Source organism: Myotis daubentonii, chromosome 14, assembly GCF_963259705.1.
Source record: "Myotis daubentonii chromosome 14, mMyoDau2.1, whole genome shotgun sequence".
Lineage (NCBI taxonomy): Eukaryota > Metazoa > Chordata > Mammalia > Chiroptera > Vespertilionidae > Myotis > Myotis daubentonii.
Genome location: NC_081853.1, coordinates 53419718 through 53434273, shown reverse-complemented (window position 1 = coordinate 53434273; position 14556 = coordinate 53419718). Strand labels below are relative to the sequence as shown.

At 48.4% G+C, this 14556-nt stretch overlaps 2 protein-coding genes and 1 long non-coding RNA gene across 8 annotated transcripts in view; 2 read left to right on the top strand and 1 right to left on the bottom strand.

Annotated features, from left to right (window-relative positions):
* ULK4 (unc-51 like kinase 4) overlaps positions 1–2275 on the top strand; it is a 251617-nt gene extending 249342 nt beyond the window's left edge. For both annotated transcript variants that reach the window (XM_059664478.1, XM_059664479.1), the window contains exon 37: positions 1291–2275. In XM_059664478.1, coding sequence (XP_059520461.1) covers positions 1291–1354 — 64 coding nt within the window. In that variant the 3' untranslated portion in view covers positions 1355–2275. The remainder of the gene's footprint in view (positions 1–1290) is intronic.
* A 2420-nt stretch (positions 2276–4695) lies between these two features.
* LOC132215743 (uncharacterized) lies at positions 4696–6841 on the top strand. Its single transcript, XR_009448601.1, has 2 exons — positions 4696–5589; positions 5798–6841. It is a non-coding gene; the product is annotated as an uncharacterized LOC132215743 (long non-coding RNA).
* Positions 6011–14556, bottom strand: part of CTNNB1 (catenin beta 1) — a 38226-nt gene continuing 29680 nt past the window's right edge. For 3 of the 5 annotated variants that reach the window (XM_059664473.1, XM_059664475.1, XM_059664477.1), the window contains 8 exons: positions 12987–13090; positions 12570–12908; positions 12177–12335; positions 10195–10314; positions 9337–9487; positions 9126–9247; positions 8167–8227; positions 6011–7311 (listed from right to left, as the gene is read on the bottom strand). In XM_059664473.1, coding sequence (XP_059520456.1) covers positions 7103–7311; positions 8167–8227; positions 9126–9247; positions 9337–9487; positions 10195–10314; positions 12177–12335; positions 12570–12908; positions 12987–13090 — 1265 coding nt within the window. In that variant the 3' untranslated portion in view covers positions 6011–7102. The remainder of the gene's footprint in view (positions 7312–8166; positions 8228–9125; positions 9248–9336; positions 9488–10194; positions 10315–12176; positions 12336–12569; positions 12909–12986; positions 13091–14556) is intronic. The other 2 variants (XM_059664474.1, XM_059664476.1) reach the window with 2 other exon arrangements.

The following is a 14556-nucleotide window of genomic DNA, read 5'->3' as shown; positions in this document are numbered from 1 at the left end:
CTCCATCCTTTTGTACTTAATCCTGGTTGGGTGGGGGAGGGGGACACCACCTCCTGGGCTACCCGCCCCCCCCATGGTTCCTGTGGGTGAGGGAAGGGTAGGCCAATGTGATGGGAGGCCCCCGCCTCACCATGGCAGCCCTGATGTGAGGTGCAGACAAGGACTCGGGCTGCGCACACAGCCACCCCTGGGGACCCCAGCCTTGAGCAAACAGTTTGGTGGCTGGCTCCTGAGAGCCCTTCCCCCAGCTGCCTGTGGGACCCTCCTAGCAGGCCCTCAGTCTGCCTTCGGCTCCAGGCCAGTGCGGCCTCAGGATGCACCTAAATCTCGACCAAATGTCAAGTGAGGCTCAGGGCTCCGTGGGGCTGGTGGCCTCCCCCGCCCCCGCCCCCGCCCCCAGCACTCCAGGCCGGTGGGAGGTTGGGCTTTGCTGAAGAAAGGCTTTTCTAATGGTGACCAAGGAGGGCATGGCAGTGCTCTCGGTTCTGATTGGCTCTGCCACAGGTTGACGTGCCCTTTGCCAGTCACTGAGCCTTCCGGGGCGGCTCAGTGGGCAGGGCAGACCCTCGGGACCTTGGCTGCGCAGCCCCGTCTCCTGCCCTGTCCCCCGGGGGCCCCCTTCTATGCAGCCCCCACCTGATTGACAACAGCTCTATTTGTGTGTAGTGGGAGGTGCCACAGCTAACTGCATACTTCAAGGTGAACATTGTTGTGTGTCACTCTTTCTTTGCTAACAGTTGTTAGCGCACAGGCTTAAATGTGTCTCAGTTTGCTCGGGTAACAGTCTCCATGTTAAGCTCTTAATTGCACATCCACACCTATGGGAATAAGACACCCAAGACTCATGGCTGATGGGCCAGCCAGTGGCAACACGGAGCAGGAGTCAGCCTGTAGGCGGGTCTGGGATCTTCGGTCTTTGGTACAAGTCAGCTGGAGGCAGGCGCTGGGCAGGCCCCGCCGCGGGACCCCGTGGGACCCGGGCCAGGCTGAGCAGGGTCTGGCTGCTGTCTGACTTGCCTGACAGCTCAGCATCAATGCACCTGGCCCAGGGCGTTCAGATGCTGAGAGCTGGTGGGCCAAGAGCTCAGGCCTTGATTAGGGGTGCTGGTGGGGCCAGTTCTGAGCCCCACTGGGGGGGTGTGGCTGATGGGTTCGCACCTCAGCCTGGGAACACGGTTTCTGCGCTTCTAGATACTGGGGAGGGGCCGCCCTAGGAGAAGCATCTGGTGCATCGGACACCAGCCCCTTTGAACGAGGCGGCTCTTCAGCCTGACTTTGTTTTCCTCACAGTTCGTCTGCCGACAGTGCAGTGGCCTCCTTGGCCCTGGAAATCCTCCAAACTGTTGGACACTAGGCGAGAAGGCACCGAACACAGGCCCAACCTCAGCTGCACAGGCAAGGCCAGCCCCCGACACGCTCGGCACCCCAGCCGTCCCGCACCCAATAAAGCCAGCTGACGCCTGAGCCTGTGGCTGCGGTGCTCTCCCTCACTGTGGGCCCTGGAAACCACCTCCCAATAGAGCCTCGTCCTGGGGGCACCCGGGAAGCCAGGTTTGCCCCTGGGCTCAGAACGTCCTTTCCGGTGTGGCGCGGGCCAGCCCACCTGCGGAGACTGAAGGCAGCGCCCAGCCAGACTTGGGAAGGGTTAGCCTGTCTCCCCCCACTTTGACCTGCCTGGCTGTCCTTCCTCTCAGGGACACACTGAGTCCCAGAACCCCCTGCAGGCACAGGCAGTTAGGAGTTTGCCTGCAGAAATGCCAGTGCTCCAGGAATGCTGGCTTCCGGGAAGGTCTGCCCATCAGGGTGGGTGGATGGCATCCAAGTAGAATTGTCCCCCCAACTTCTACCAGTTACTCCCAAATCCTTGAACCTCTTCAGGCTCTCCCTATGTTCCCTCACACACATGCCAAGAACCTCCTGTGAGCGTCATGCCCATGAAAACATTTGGTGGACAGTGCAGAGGTGTTGGGCCAAGGCATCTGGCCTGGAAGGTGGGACGGGTCCTGGACAGCTCAGACCAGGTGAGCAAGTGGATGCATCCCCTGGTCTCTGGGGCCTCAGTGTCTGATCTGCAAAAGGAAAGGGCTAGACCAGGCCAACAGCTGCTACCCTTCTCTCCGCTGTGGGTCCGCACTGCTCAGAGAGGAAGCGCCCCTAGTAAACACTGCCCCTGCCTAGGTGGGGCTGTCCCCTGCAGAGCGGGTGGGGCAGGCAGAGGTCGTAGGCCCATGGTGCCACAGTGATCAGGGTACTTTGCCAAGTTCATTGGGCTTTATAAAGAAAGCAGCTTGTGCCAACTCTCAAAGGCATGTCTCTCAGTCCCCACCACAACCTGCGAAGCAAGCCTTCTCTGCTTCCTTTCAGGCCATCTACTTGCTTGGCTGACCTCAGGACTGACTCCATAGCCCTGTGTCCCCTGTGGGTGTCCAGAGCTTGAGCTGTAAACAGCTGGGGTGTAAGAGGCTGTCCCGTCCCGTTCACCCCCCCCCCCCCCCAGCAGCAGGCAGTTTCGTTTGATTGCTCATAGCCTACTTACTGCCCGTGGTGAGGAGGCTGCATCCCCAGGGGTCTGGCCTGGCTGGAATGGCCTGTGTTCCTGGGTGGGGTGGGGTGGGGTGGGGTGGGGTGGGGTGGGGTGGGGTGGGGTGGGGTGGGGTGGGGTGGGGAGCTAACACAGGGAGCAGCCAGAGGCCTGGCCCTTGGCTCCAGCTGCTTTGCCTCCGGGCCCAGGGAGCAGGCACAAGTCTCCTGTTTTCCCAGACAACCTGTTCCCTCCCTTGATTCAGTTCCTGGGGAACCACCGAGTTCTGGGTCGAGAGTCCTCAGAGAAGGAATTTCAGAGAATGGAAAAGCAACTTCCCCCTTTCCATCAAGCAGGGAGGAGTCTTTGCCGTTTAAAGTAAAATAGGTAGGATTTAGCGTTCCCAAACCTTGTGGAGTTGACCGTGCCTGGCCTTGAGCCCACAGCACGGCGTGTTTGAGAAAAGGGCATCTCAGGCGGCAGGAGGCAACGAGATGAAGGTCCCAGCAGGGCTACTGCCCCCAAGGCGCTCCGCCCAGGGTGCCGGGCACGGAAGCTGGCCCGTGCCTAGCCTTGTCCCCTGCGAGGCCATGTCCTTCTGACCGAGGGGATCCTTTCTGTTCTTCTCACAAAGTGTCAAACGAGAAGCAGCAGCCGCAGGATCACGGAATCGAGGTAGGGCAAGAGCAGGCTGGCTGGGTGGCGGCCGAGACCCTCCCCTTCCTTCTCCAGGCGAGAGGCCCATGCCCTCGTCTTGGCTTCCCAGGATGGCTGCAGTGCCGAGAAAGGAGCTGGCCCCTAGCCCGATTGGAGCTCACAGGCTTCTGACAGTGGTAAGGGGTCCAGACCCAGGTACCTGCTGGCTTCCCCTTCCCACCACCTCCAAGCCTCAGCTATTTGCTCGTCAACTGACACACCACTGGGACGACTGGTGTCACTGAAGTCAGCAGCCGAGAGCACTTGGGCGGGGAGTGGCTGCACAGGACCTCCGCCTTCCCCTCGACCGACTACACCCTAACGTGGCGAGACCTTGCCTAACTCCTGCCTGAGCGGAATGCCCGAGGACGGTGCCTGTGAAGAACCGCTGGGTGACTGGCTCCAGGGGGTCAGAGAGGAAGGGAGAGTCATGGGGGCAGCGAGGTAGGTCTGCTGGGGGCAGCGACAGAATTGACTGCCTGGTGGTTCTTTGGACGCGTCCAGCTCCTGGCATTCCTTATTACATGAGGTTTTCTGCTACCTGACGAGGTTCCAGGTCAGCGCTGTGACTAGTGTAGCTCAGGCTCTTGTCCAAGGAGAGGAGAGGTCTCCCTGCCTCCACTTGAAGCAAGATGCCCGTCTCCCTCCCGCCCCTGGCCACACACACAGGACGCAGAAATAAATCTCTGCAGTAACTGAGGTAGGAGCCTAGGGAAGGAGGGGGGGAGGAGCTACCAACGCCCAAAGAAAGGGGCTTGGCCATGGAGGGTTGTCTGGAGTGGGATGGAAAGACTGGACAAAGGTTAGGAGGCCCCATTAGGCTCCAGCTTCGGTGGAGCTGAGGAGAGGAGTGTGGGAACAAAAGCGAGAGGCCTGGCCTAGAACAAGGGGGTGGGGTGCTGGGGGCCTGGAGGGAGACTGGCTCACAGCCCACTCTGCCTCTCGGGAGGCGTCAGGGAGGCCCGTCACCCCCCCCTCGCCTGCTGAGTGGGCACCACATAGGAGTGAGGAGAAAAGGAGACACGACCTTTTCTGCCCCACCCTCCCCCCTCCATTCTGTAACTGCCCTGGGGGGCTGATCCACTCAAGTCAAGGAAAGCAGTGCGATTCTCACCTGCTGGAACAAAACCGCCACAGCCATCTACTCAGCTTTGCTAATTAAACCAAACAACCAAGTCAGATCTTGTTTTTATTACAGTAACCAAAACAAGAATTAAAAAGCTTATTCACCTCAAGATCTTTCACTGTCAAGGATTCAAATAACCAGATCAAAGTCTCATGTCTAAAGCATCTACTCCAACATGAGGCGTCACTCTTCCGCTCAGGGCAGTGGGATCAAATGTCTTGTGACCTCCATCCCCAGGTAACCACTAGCCTGATTTGTGTAAGAACCTAAGACAGCCGTGGGCAAACTACGGCCCCCGGGCCAGATCCAGCCCGTTTGAAATGAACTAAAAAAAAAAAAAAAAGACCGTACCCTTTTATGTAATGATGTTTACTTTGAATTTCTATTAGTTCACACACACACTCCATCCATGCTTTTGTTCCGGCCCTCCGGTCCAGTTTAAGAACCCACTGTGGCCCTCGAGTCAAAAAGTTTGCCCACCCCTGCTCTAAGAACTCCTTGCTTTTCAGTTTTCCCATCCATGGATGAGTTCCTTAAAATAGACTGCCCTTTTTTGGATCAGTATGCATTTATGACTTTCTTTTGTTTAATATTACGAGATACAGTCAAACTACTGTGTAAAGGTATCGTTTTTAACTGCAGGATGGCCACTCTCATGTATGAAGGAAGCGATTATTGGGCACGTGATCACACCGTGAGGCAAAAGAAAAATACCGATACTGTTTTTATTTAAAATTGATAGTTTGTTGGTCGTGGTTTTTCTGCATTAACTTCAATTTTATCCAAACGGCCACCCACAGAAAATCAGAAACAGCCCTCCCTAAGCACAAACCACTCTTTTAAAAGACCAAATCACAAGTCTTAACAGGTCTACTGACTCTGCCCTAAGGGAGGAAAGCTGGGAGACCTACCGCCAGGATGACGGCTCACCTGGCAGGTAGCTGGAAAGGCCCATTCTGGGTCTACGTTCAGATAAACATCTACACTTAAACCACCTTAATCATCAGTTCAAAGTGGAGTTGGAGGAATCCCCCTCCAAATGAGTCAGACTTACGTGAAGGTGCTTGGGGTCTAAAGCCCAGGTAGTTAATTTTTCATTCTTAAGACAGGAAGTGTGGGGTGGAGAATTCCTATTGGCTTCAGTTTTGCTCTGTGTAGCCCAAAGACTAGCTAGATGCCTTTTGGTCACTTGGGCAAGATTACACAGAAGCCAGGTGAAGTCTTGGCCACAGGGTCTAAGCCAGCCGTGGGCCGAATCCGGCCCGTTTGAAATGAATAAAACTGAAAGAAAAAAAAAAAGACCGTACCCTTTTATGTAATGATGTTTACTTTGAATTTATATTAGTTCACACAAACACTCCATCCATGCTTTTGTTCCGGCCCTCCGGTCCAGTTTAAGAACCCATTGTGGCCCTTGAGTCAAAAAGTTTGCCCACCCCTGGCTAAGCCCAGAGTCCTTCAGTTGGAGAAGGTGGAATCTCGCCTCTCACACAAGGTCAGAATCCGTGTTCACAGCTGAAACCATTGTTGGTGCCACTGCTGGAGAAACTTGGCCAACCTGCCCATCTAAGGTAAAGGCTCTACCTCTGACCACTGAGTTCACTCTGTACACGAATATACTTGTTACCCTCACACCATGTGCTAACAAGGAAAAAGGTGACACAATCGAATGAATTAAAAGTTTAATTCTGAACCATTTTTATAACCGCATTTTCTCTTGAAGCATTGAGTCACAGCAGGTTACAACAACTTTGGGATAAAAGGCAACTGGTAAACTGTCCAAAACAAGGTTCCAAATAACACCTCTTACTGATTTACCCTACCCATACATATCCCAAATAAAGTTTTCGATCAAAAACATGAAATAGATCCACCTGCTTATTTTAAGCATATTAAAAAGGAAACTAATTGGACCATTTCTATTTGTCTATTTTATACAAAAAGGCTACACAATGTTACACTTTATTCAGATTACAATTAGAGTGATTATGAATTAGTGTTCTACACCATTACTCAATTCTTAAAAATTAGAAATTGCTGTAGCAGTATTCACTATAACTTAAGACTACAAGACTTAAAAAACTAACAGTTACTGCAAAAAAAATTAAAGAGCTACTTCAAAGCAAGCAAAGTCAGTACCATTACAGATATTAAAAAAAATTTTAACAAGCAAGGCTAGAGTTTGATAAATTCCATCCTGTGATCCATTCTTGTGCATTCTTCACTTCTTGAGTCACTCCCAAAATCCATTTGTATTGTTACTCCTCGACCAAAAAGGACCAGAACAAAAAGTTTACTTCAATTGTTCCCATAGGAAACTCAGCTTGGTTAGTGTGTCAGGCACTTTCTGAGATACCAGCCCACCCCTCGAGCCCTCTCAGCAACTCTACAGGCCAATCACAATGCAAGTTCAGACAATACCGCTGTATAAAGAGAGAAAGGCTGCTATTAATGTTTAAAACAGCAAATGTTACTCGTTTGAGTATTAAGTTGCAAAAGCTGTGGCAAAAAACATTAAAGTTAATGACTTCCACACATGACCACGTAACAACCAGAAATCTGAGAACATTCAAATGCTCTAAGACATCTCCTTTCAAAGTATGTATGTAGCTGTTTTGTGTGTTTTTTTTTTTGTGGCAGATTTACAAATCAGTCTAGACCACTCCCACCCTACCAACCAAGTCTTTCTGAAGTTCTGTAGGCAGAGTAAAAGTATTTTACCCAAACTGGCTTTTTTAACTTCTTACCTAAAGGATGATTTACAGGTCAGTATCAAACCAGGCCAGCTGATTGCTGTCACCTGGAGGCAGCCCGTCCATGAGGTCCTGGGCGTGCCCCAGATCTGGCAGCCCATCCACTGGATAGTCAGCACCAGGGTGGTGGCCACCCATCTCATGCTCCATCATTGGGTCCATTCCCAAGGCATCCTGGCCGTATCCACCAGAGTGAAAAGAACGATAGCTGGGATCTACAGGAGTCGGGGTGGCAACAAAACGGGCAAGGGAGTGAGAGGAGAAAGGTTACCACTGAGGTTAGGGACGCCGGAGGACTACGTACTTGTTGGAAAGCGCTCCTCGAGCCTCTTCCTCCTCTAGCTTTCTTCAGCCAAGTAACCACCCACGGCCAGGCCACCCATGCAGTGCTAGTCCCGCCTTCAGTTCACCCTCAACGTTTTGCATTTCCCCAGCCAGAGACAGGTTCCTCAGGAGGAAGCGCAGCTCCCACTGCACACGACCACCCAGGCACCAAGATGCCATGGGAGGAGGGGAGGCACCAAGGAAGCCTGGCAGACCTAGCTGTTGAGTCCAGGGGATGCCCACAAGGTACTGAGAAAATGCAAGACATCGTTTCCAATGGAACGTCTGCATGTGTTGTCTTAAAGGTTATATGTCTGTCAAGGAAAGAAGCTATGGGCTTTAGTTGTTTATGAAAAACAAATTTAAGATGAATAGTTACAGCTGTTGGTAGTCTACCCCATGCTCCATCTCCATTACCAAGAGTTGAATTAGCTTTTCAGAAAAACTCGATCATACAACTAGGTAAATACCCACCCAGACCTGAGCTTGGGGACACAAGTTTCCCATGCTCTCATTTCCTGGGTGGGTTGTAGACCCCAGTAACAGAGCATCTCTGACGACACACGCACACAAAAGAATAAGCAGAAACCCGGCAGGAGGGACAAGTGTTGGTGGCATGATACTGCTGAAGAACTGACTTTGCTGCCACTGCTTGCTTTCCTGCCAACACTGGCTTCCCAGGTCAGCGAACTAGCTCTTTTGATAAAGCCTGATCTAGAGTTAATCGAGAAACACGAGACACATACCATCCTGGCGATATCCAAGGGGCTCTCCCTGGGCACCAATGTCAAGTCCAAGATCGGCCGTCTAGATTAACAGGTACAAAACAAGGAAGCAAAATGAAGATTCTCAACTTAAAGTACGCTCTTAAACATTACAGAAAATACAGAAATACTTCAAAATATACAAGTATATAATAGATACGTCAAACTCCACTCCACGAAGATCAACTACTGATACTCAAGAGAAACATGTTTTCCCATTGCACACAGTATTTTAAAAATTCACAGTTATCCTTTTAGCAAATATACATTAAGTGCTTACTATGTGCCAGGCACTGTTCTAGGTGCTAGAGATACAACAGAAAACAAAACAGGCAAAGTGTCTCCCCGCAACAGGACATGAGAGAGGACTTGAGCCTTTGCGGAAGCTGCAATGAACTGAGACGGAGAAAATGAGGACAGAACAGGTTTGGGGAGGCGGTGGGTGGAGAAGTTCAGAGCTCAAGTTGGAACATGTCAAGGCTGCCTGTTAAAAACCTACTAACACATCACTCACTGTTTGGCATTTCTTTTTAACGAATAATATGTAGTATCTCTTTCCCTTCAACTGTATATTACTATGTGCCGTAATTGACAGTCCTAATTTTCAATGAATAACTGTGGAGGACATACACTAAAATTCATAGAAATTCAGCCAGAAATGTAGTGACAAAATGACCCCCAATTCACAGTGTTTAATGATTGCCTCTTTACTCTGATAATTGTCATCTCCCTCCCTGTGAATTCTAAGGTTAAGGAAGCAGTTAGTTCGTTCTGAGCAGGCTTTTGAAAGCTGTAGTTCTTCTTCAGTCGTTGCCCACATAGCATGATGAACGACTATTCAAGCTAAGGACAGTTGGCAACATGCACACATACCTAGTGTTCTGAGGGGAAACAGGAACTGCTCTGGCCAACTACCAAATACACGCACTCGCATTGCCTACCTCATTCCAAGCCATTGGCTCTGTTCTGAAGAGAGAACTGGTCAGCTCCACTGAAAGCCGCTTCTTATAGTCCTGTGGCTTGTCCTCAGACATTCGGAACAAAACAGCAGCTGCATACGTTGCTAGGAGAGGACAGAAACAAAGGCTCTTAGGAAAAATGGAGGCACCACTGTACGCACCGGCTGGAGGTCCTGGTTCCTCCTCTACTTACCCACACCTTCATTCCTCGAGTGCAGCAGCTCCGTCAGGGGAGCCGTGGCTCCCTCGGCTTCAATAGCTTCTGCAGCCTCCTTGTCCTGAGCGAGTTCACAGAGGACCCCTGCTGCTACTCTCTGGATATTTTCAATGGGAGAATAAAGCAGCTAAGGAGAAAACACACATGAAAGCCTAATTAAATTAAAGCACAGCAAGCACCCCATTGTGGTACAAACGTTCCCAACTGAGTATAAATGGCGTTCACACTACTTGTATTAAAGCATAATCATGCCCTGCTTGGCGAAGGGGTAAGTCTGAGCAGTGCATGTGAACACCAGAGCACATCCCTAACCTGGATGGTCAGCCCACTGCACCCCTAGGCCACATGCCTATACAGCACGTTCCTCTTCTGAATACTATGGGGACTTGTAACACAATGGTATATATAGATTTGCTTACACCAGCATCACCACAAACACGTGAGTAACATGTTGTGCTGTAACAGTACGGTATCATGGGGTGACAGGAATTTTTCAGTTCATTATAATCTTATGGTACCACCACTGATGACAGAAATATCATTATGTAGCACTTGACCGTATTCTCTAAATTATTTTCCAAAGTGTTTAATGAAGGGAATTTTCATAAAATTAAATGTATTCCACATAAAGGACCTCACTGTTGAGGTTCTACTTTTCATGCTTTGGCAGGGGGACATGGGCAGAGTATTGTTGTTTTATAAATGGTGATAGACAAAAATGAAATGTCTGTACTCTTACTTTGGTCTCTAATTTCCTGAAAATTTGCTCATTGTTAAAATCCTGAAATATTATGACAACCAAAACCTAGAACAGCTCACTTAAAACCAACACACCTGCACGAACAGTGGGATGGTGTTCAGTCCTCTGATGACGATTCGGTTGTGAACATCACGAGCTAGGATGTGAAGGGCTCCGGTACAACCTTCAACTATTTCTTCCATGCGGACGCCCTCCTACCAAAAGAAACATGGTTAATAAATAGGGCATTCTCCTTCCTAAAGTTTTAAACTAAGATTTTCTGTTCTGGGTAGCAATTACTAGTCACACCATACACCCAAAGCTTTCCAGAATTTGCAGTTAGTCCAGGAATAAAGGAGGATTCCATTAAGTTGAATGTCACTGAAAGGGGCCTCATGGTCGCATTAAGTCCACGCAGCAGCCCTTCCCCACACAGTGCTTCCATACGCCTCTCAATCCCACAGAGAACTTCCTTCCAGTGAGGGCACCCACCACTCTAAGTAAAAGGGGAACTGAAAGACGAGAAAGCAATGCTCAGACTATTGTCAATGTTTTCTTTCACATGCTCCATTTTTATACACCTATGTATATTTGGTGAAAACTTAGCAAAGTTTTATCACCAACTACTAAAATTCTACTGAGCTGCCAGCAGAAAATCCACGCCTCACCTCCCCAGACTATTCAGTTGAAGGCCTGTATAAGAGAAAAATGTTAGCTTTTGCAAAGTAAGTGCTATGTGCTTTCCCTGTATCTGAATTTTAAAAAAGGTTATAATGCCCTAGCCAGTCTTGCTCAGTGGATAGAGCATCGGCCTGCGGACCGAAGGATCCCTGGTTCATTTTGGGCCAAGGGCACATCCAGGTTGTGGGCTCGATCCCCAATAGGAGGCATGCAGAAGGCAGCCAATCAATGATTCTCTCTCATCACTGATGTTTCTCTCCCTCCCCTCCTCTCTGAAATCAGTAAAACTATATATTAAAAAAATAACAAAAATTAAAAAAGGTTATAATTCTGCTACTTTTAGAAACTGTATTTTAAAGTAATATATTTTTACCATGACCTCCTGGTTCATGGGTCCAGTCTCAACCACTGAACCACACTAGCTGGGCACAACTGATTTTTTAGAACAAAACTTTTTTTCCTAAAGAGACTGAAAATAAAAGGTACCCACAGGCCAATACCAAAGAATGGAGAAAGCCAAAGGCCCTGGGTGAGTGCGCACACAAAGCCACTAGCAAGAAGGGGTTCTCAAAATCTGTTATGGGAAGGTCCATCCTTACTTCCTAAAGTAACTGAATTAAAGAAGAGAACTCTCTGAAGGTCTGAGTCTTAAATTCAGAGGGTCCAGAAATGTCTTCACTTGTAATGAAGTTAGTTTTAAGACTGCAAACTTGGCATCAAAAGTTTTAAGGCAGTGGTTCTCAACCTTCTGGCCCTTTAAATACAGTTCCTCATGTTGTGACCCAACCATAAAATTATTTTCATTGCTACTTCGTAACTGTAATGTTGCTATGAATCATAATGTAAATATCTGATATGCAGGATGGTCTTAGGCAACCCCTGTGAAAGGGTCGTTCAACCGCCAAAGGGGTCGCGACCCACAGGTTGAGAACTGCTGCTTTAAGGGTAAAGATTCCAGAAATGCTATTATTCTTAAAATTTGTTGGCAATCTTACGTCTGTGGAAATAGTTTAAACCACCCTTGGAAGAGACAGTAAATGGTGTGTTAAATATTTGTAAGGTAACACTCATGTTGTAATGGAGAAGAGGAGACTCTGAAATCAAACAGACTTAAATTCAAATTATGGCTGTTACTTCCTAAGAAATAAGCCTTTGTATGGATGAAATGAGAAAACACTGCATGAAGTACCTAAACTCCCTCTCCCTCTGTAAGCCTAATAATGCAAAGATGCAAAGGAGATGTCATAGGAAACATCACTAGGGGCCACTTATCCTCTCAGCAGCCACAGAAACATGTCAGTTTTTTTAGCCATTAGTAAACAGCCCTTCAGGCAGGAAAGAATGGAGGAAGCAAATGATGGATTTATGTCCGGTGTCACAGGTAAGATTTACCCACCACAAACTGCTGCTGTGTTCCGCCCATAGATGTACGACGCTGGGTATCCTGATGTGCACGCACCAGCAGCTGAACTAGCCGTGGAATGGCGCCCTGCTCACGCAGAGGTGCATGATTTGCTGGACAAAGGGCAAGATTTCGAATCAATCCAACAGTAGCCTGTAGATAAGAAAGAACAACAAAGAACTGGCATACAACTCAACAAAACCATTTTCTAGCCAATTCCCACCACACTAAAATTACTGATATCACTTAAAAGTAGCACTGATTACACAAACACTTCAGAACCCCATCCCAGCCATACTTCCTATGCATCAACCCCTCATGCTGAGCAGCCACCCCATAGCTAGAGGTGGCTCATTTTTAATTCTGTGACCTACTTTGGCAAATTACCTTTATCAGAGGCCAATGGGATGGTGGGTGTAGGAGTTTCACCACAACTGGTAGTCCATAGTGAAGGCGAACAGCATTCTGGGCCATCTCTGCTTCCTGGTGTCGGCTGGTCAGATGACGAAGAGCACAGATGGCAGGCTCAGTGATGTCCTCCCTGTCACCAGCACGAAGGACAGTACGCACAAGAGCCTCAATACCACCCACTTGGCACACCATCATCTTGTTCTTATAATTATTGCAAGTGAGATTAGAAAGGATTCCCGCTGCACAGGTGACCACATTTATATCATCTGAGCCCAGCAGCTGAACAAGAGTCCCAAGAAGACCTTCCATCCCTTCCTATGGAAACAGAAACAGATGCTCAGTACACACTCATCTTGACTCTGTCACTAAGGCACCAGCTTACCCAGAATTTACCTGTTTAGTTGCAGCATCTGAAAGATTCCTAAGAGTCCAAAGACAGTTCTGAACAAGACGCTGACTTGGATCTGTCAGGTGAAGTCCTAAAGCTTGCATTCCACCTGGAAGATGAAAAAAAGATCTAAGGCAATGCCATTCGCTAACAATTCTATCAGCACTGCGTGTCTCCTCTAGTCTTGGAGGGTGTTCCTCTTTATTGCCAAAGTGTATTCCCCCTTCCATCTAAATCCTTTATTTCCTTTTATTTTCTAGGATACTGTCCAGTTGCCAGTTCGTCTCATAGAGCTTGTGGTCTAGTTGGAGGCAAACAATAAACAAATATACAATTAATAAACTAAACTATGTATATGTGTGGACAGATGATATTAAGTGCTATAGGAAAAAACAAGATAAGGGATTACAATTTCATGTAGGATAATGAGGTCACCTCGAGATGAAGGTGACATCTGCGCGTGTAAACGCCCAGGTAAGAAGAATCAGAAAGAACGCACTGAACACTTCCACCGGGGGCGGCATAAAGCACTGACTCCCAAGGTTCACACCTTCCCTCACCCAGGACCCCAATGACGGACATTTACACTGGCAGGTGTCTGAATGGAAGCTCAGTTCCCCACATGCTGGCTTCACTTCAGCTCCCTCCTAAAATCACTTCTGAATGTGGTGAGATACTTTCTCTTGTTTTCTTGTTAATTTTTCAGGTATGTTTTATTGCCTCAAATTAGGTGAGACCTACTTGCCATAATTCTCATGGCACCTTGTACTTTCCCTTCATAGTCTTTATCCCAACTCTGAGTTTACCTCCCCTACAAGACAAAGGTCATCCCTACCTGGTTCCTTCCTCGTAGCTCCAGCTACTAAGTAGTGACCTGAGCAAGGCTGACCCTCAGTATTTGCTAAGTGACTAGATTCCCTTGTACCTTCTCTCCCTCAAGAGACTTCATTCCCTCCTTCTATTATAACGCTTAACTCTGAGAGTGGATCTTAACTCCAGATGCCCACCAGACTTTACACACACATTCTGATTCAGCAGGTCTAGGGTTAAAGTCCCATGCAGATGACTTTGAGGTAGCTCCCTCCTCACTGAGGCCTCCCCCCCGCCCGCCCCCGTAACTAATAAGGCAACTCCCCAATCTGTAGCCCAGCCTCCCCATATTCTAGTACCACACATTTCCAGCTATCTACTGACATTTGAGTCACTGAGTATGTCACCTTCTTTAATGGTTGTGTTCCTCGAATTAAACAATCCATCCTGGTAGTTCCATTTATCGTCCTGGTATTCATGATCTCTCCACCACATACCACTTCTGGTTGCACTTTTAGCCCCTACATTGTCACATTCCATGTATTCTTTCATAAGTTTCCAACATTCATCCTTTGTTGTCCTTTATACCAAACTACTTCATTCCTAGAAGCCTATAATACATCTCAGAGACCTGGTCTGCTTGCCTACGGTCATCCAAACTGTCATACAATGTAGTATTAATATTCCAAACACCCCATTGTGATGCTATGCCACTGCTCAACAACCATCAATAGCTTATCTGTAAGTTAATAGCCAAATTCTTCA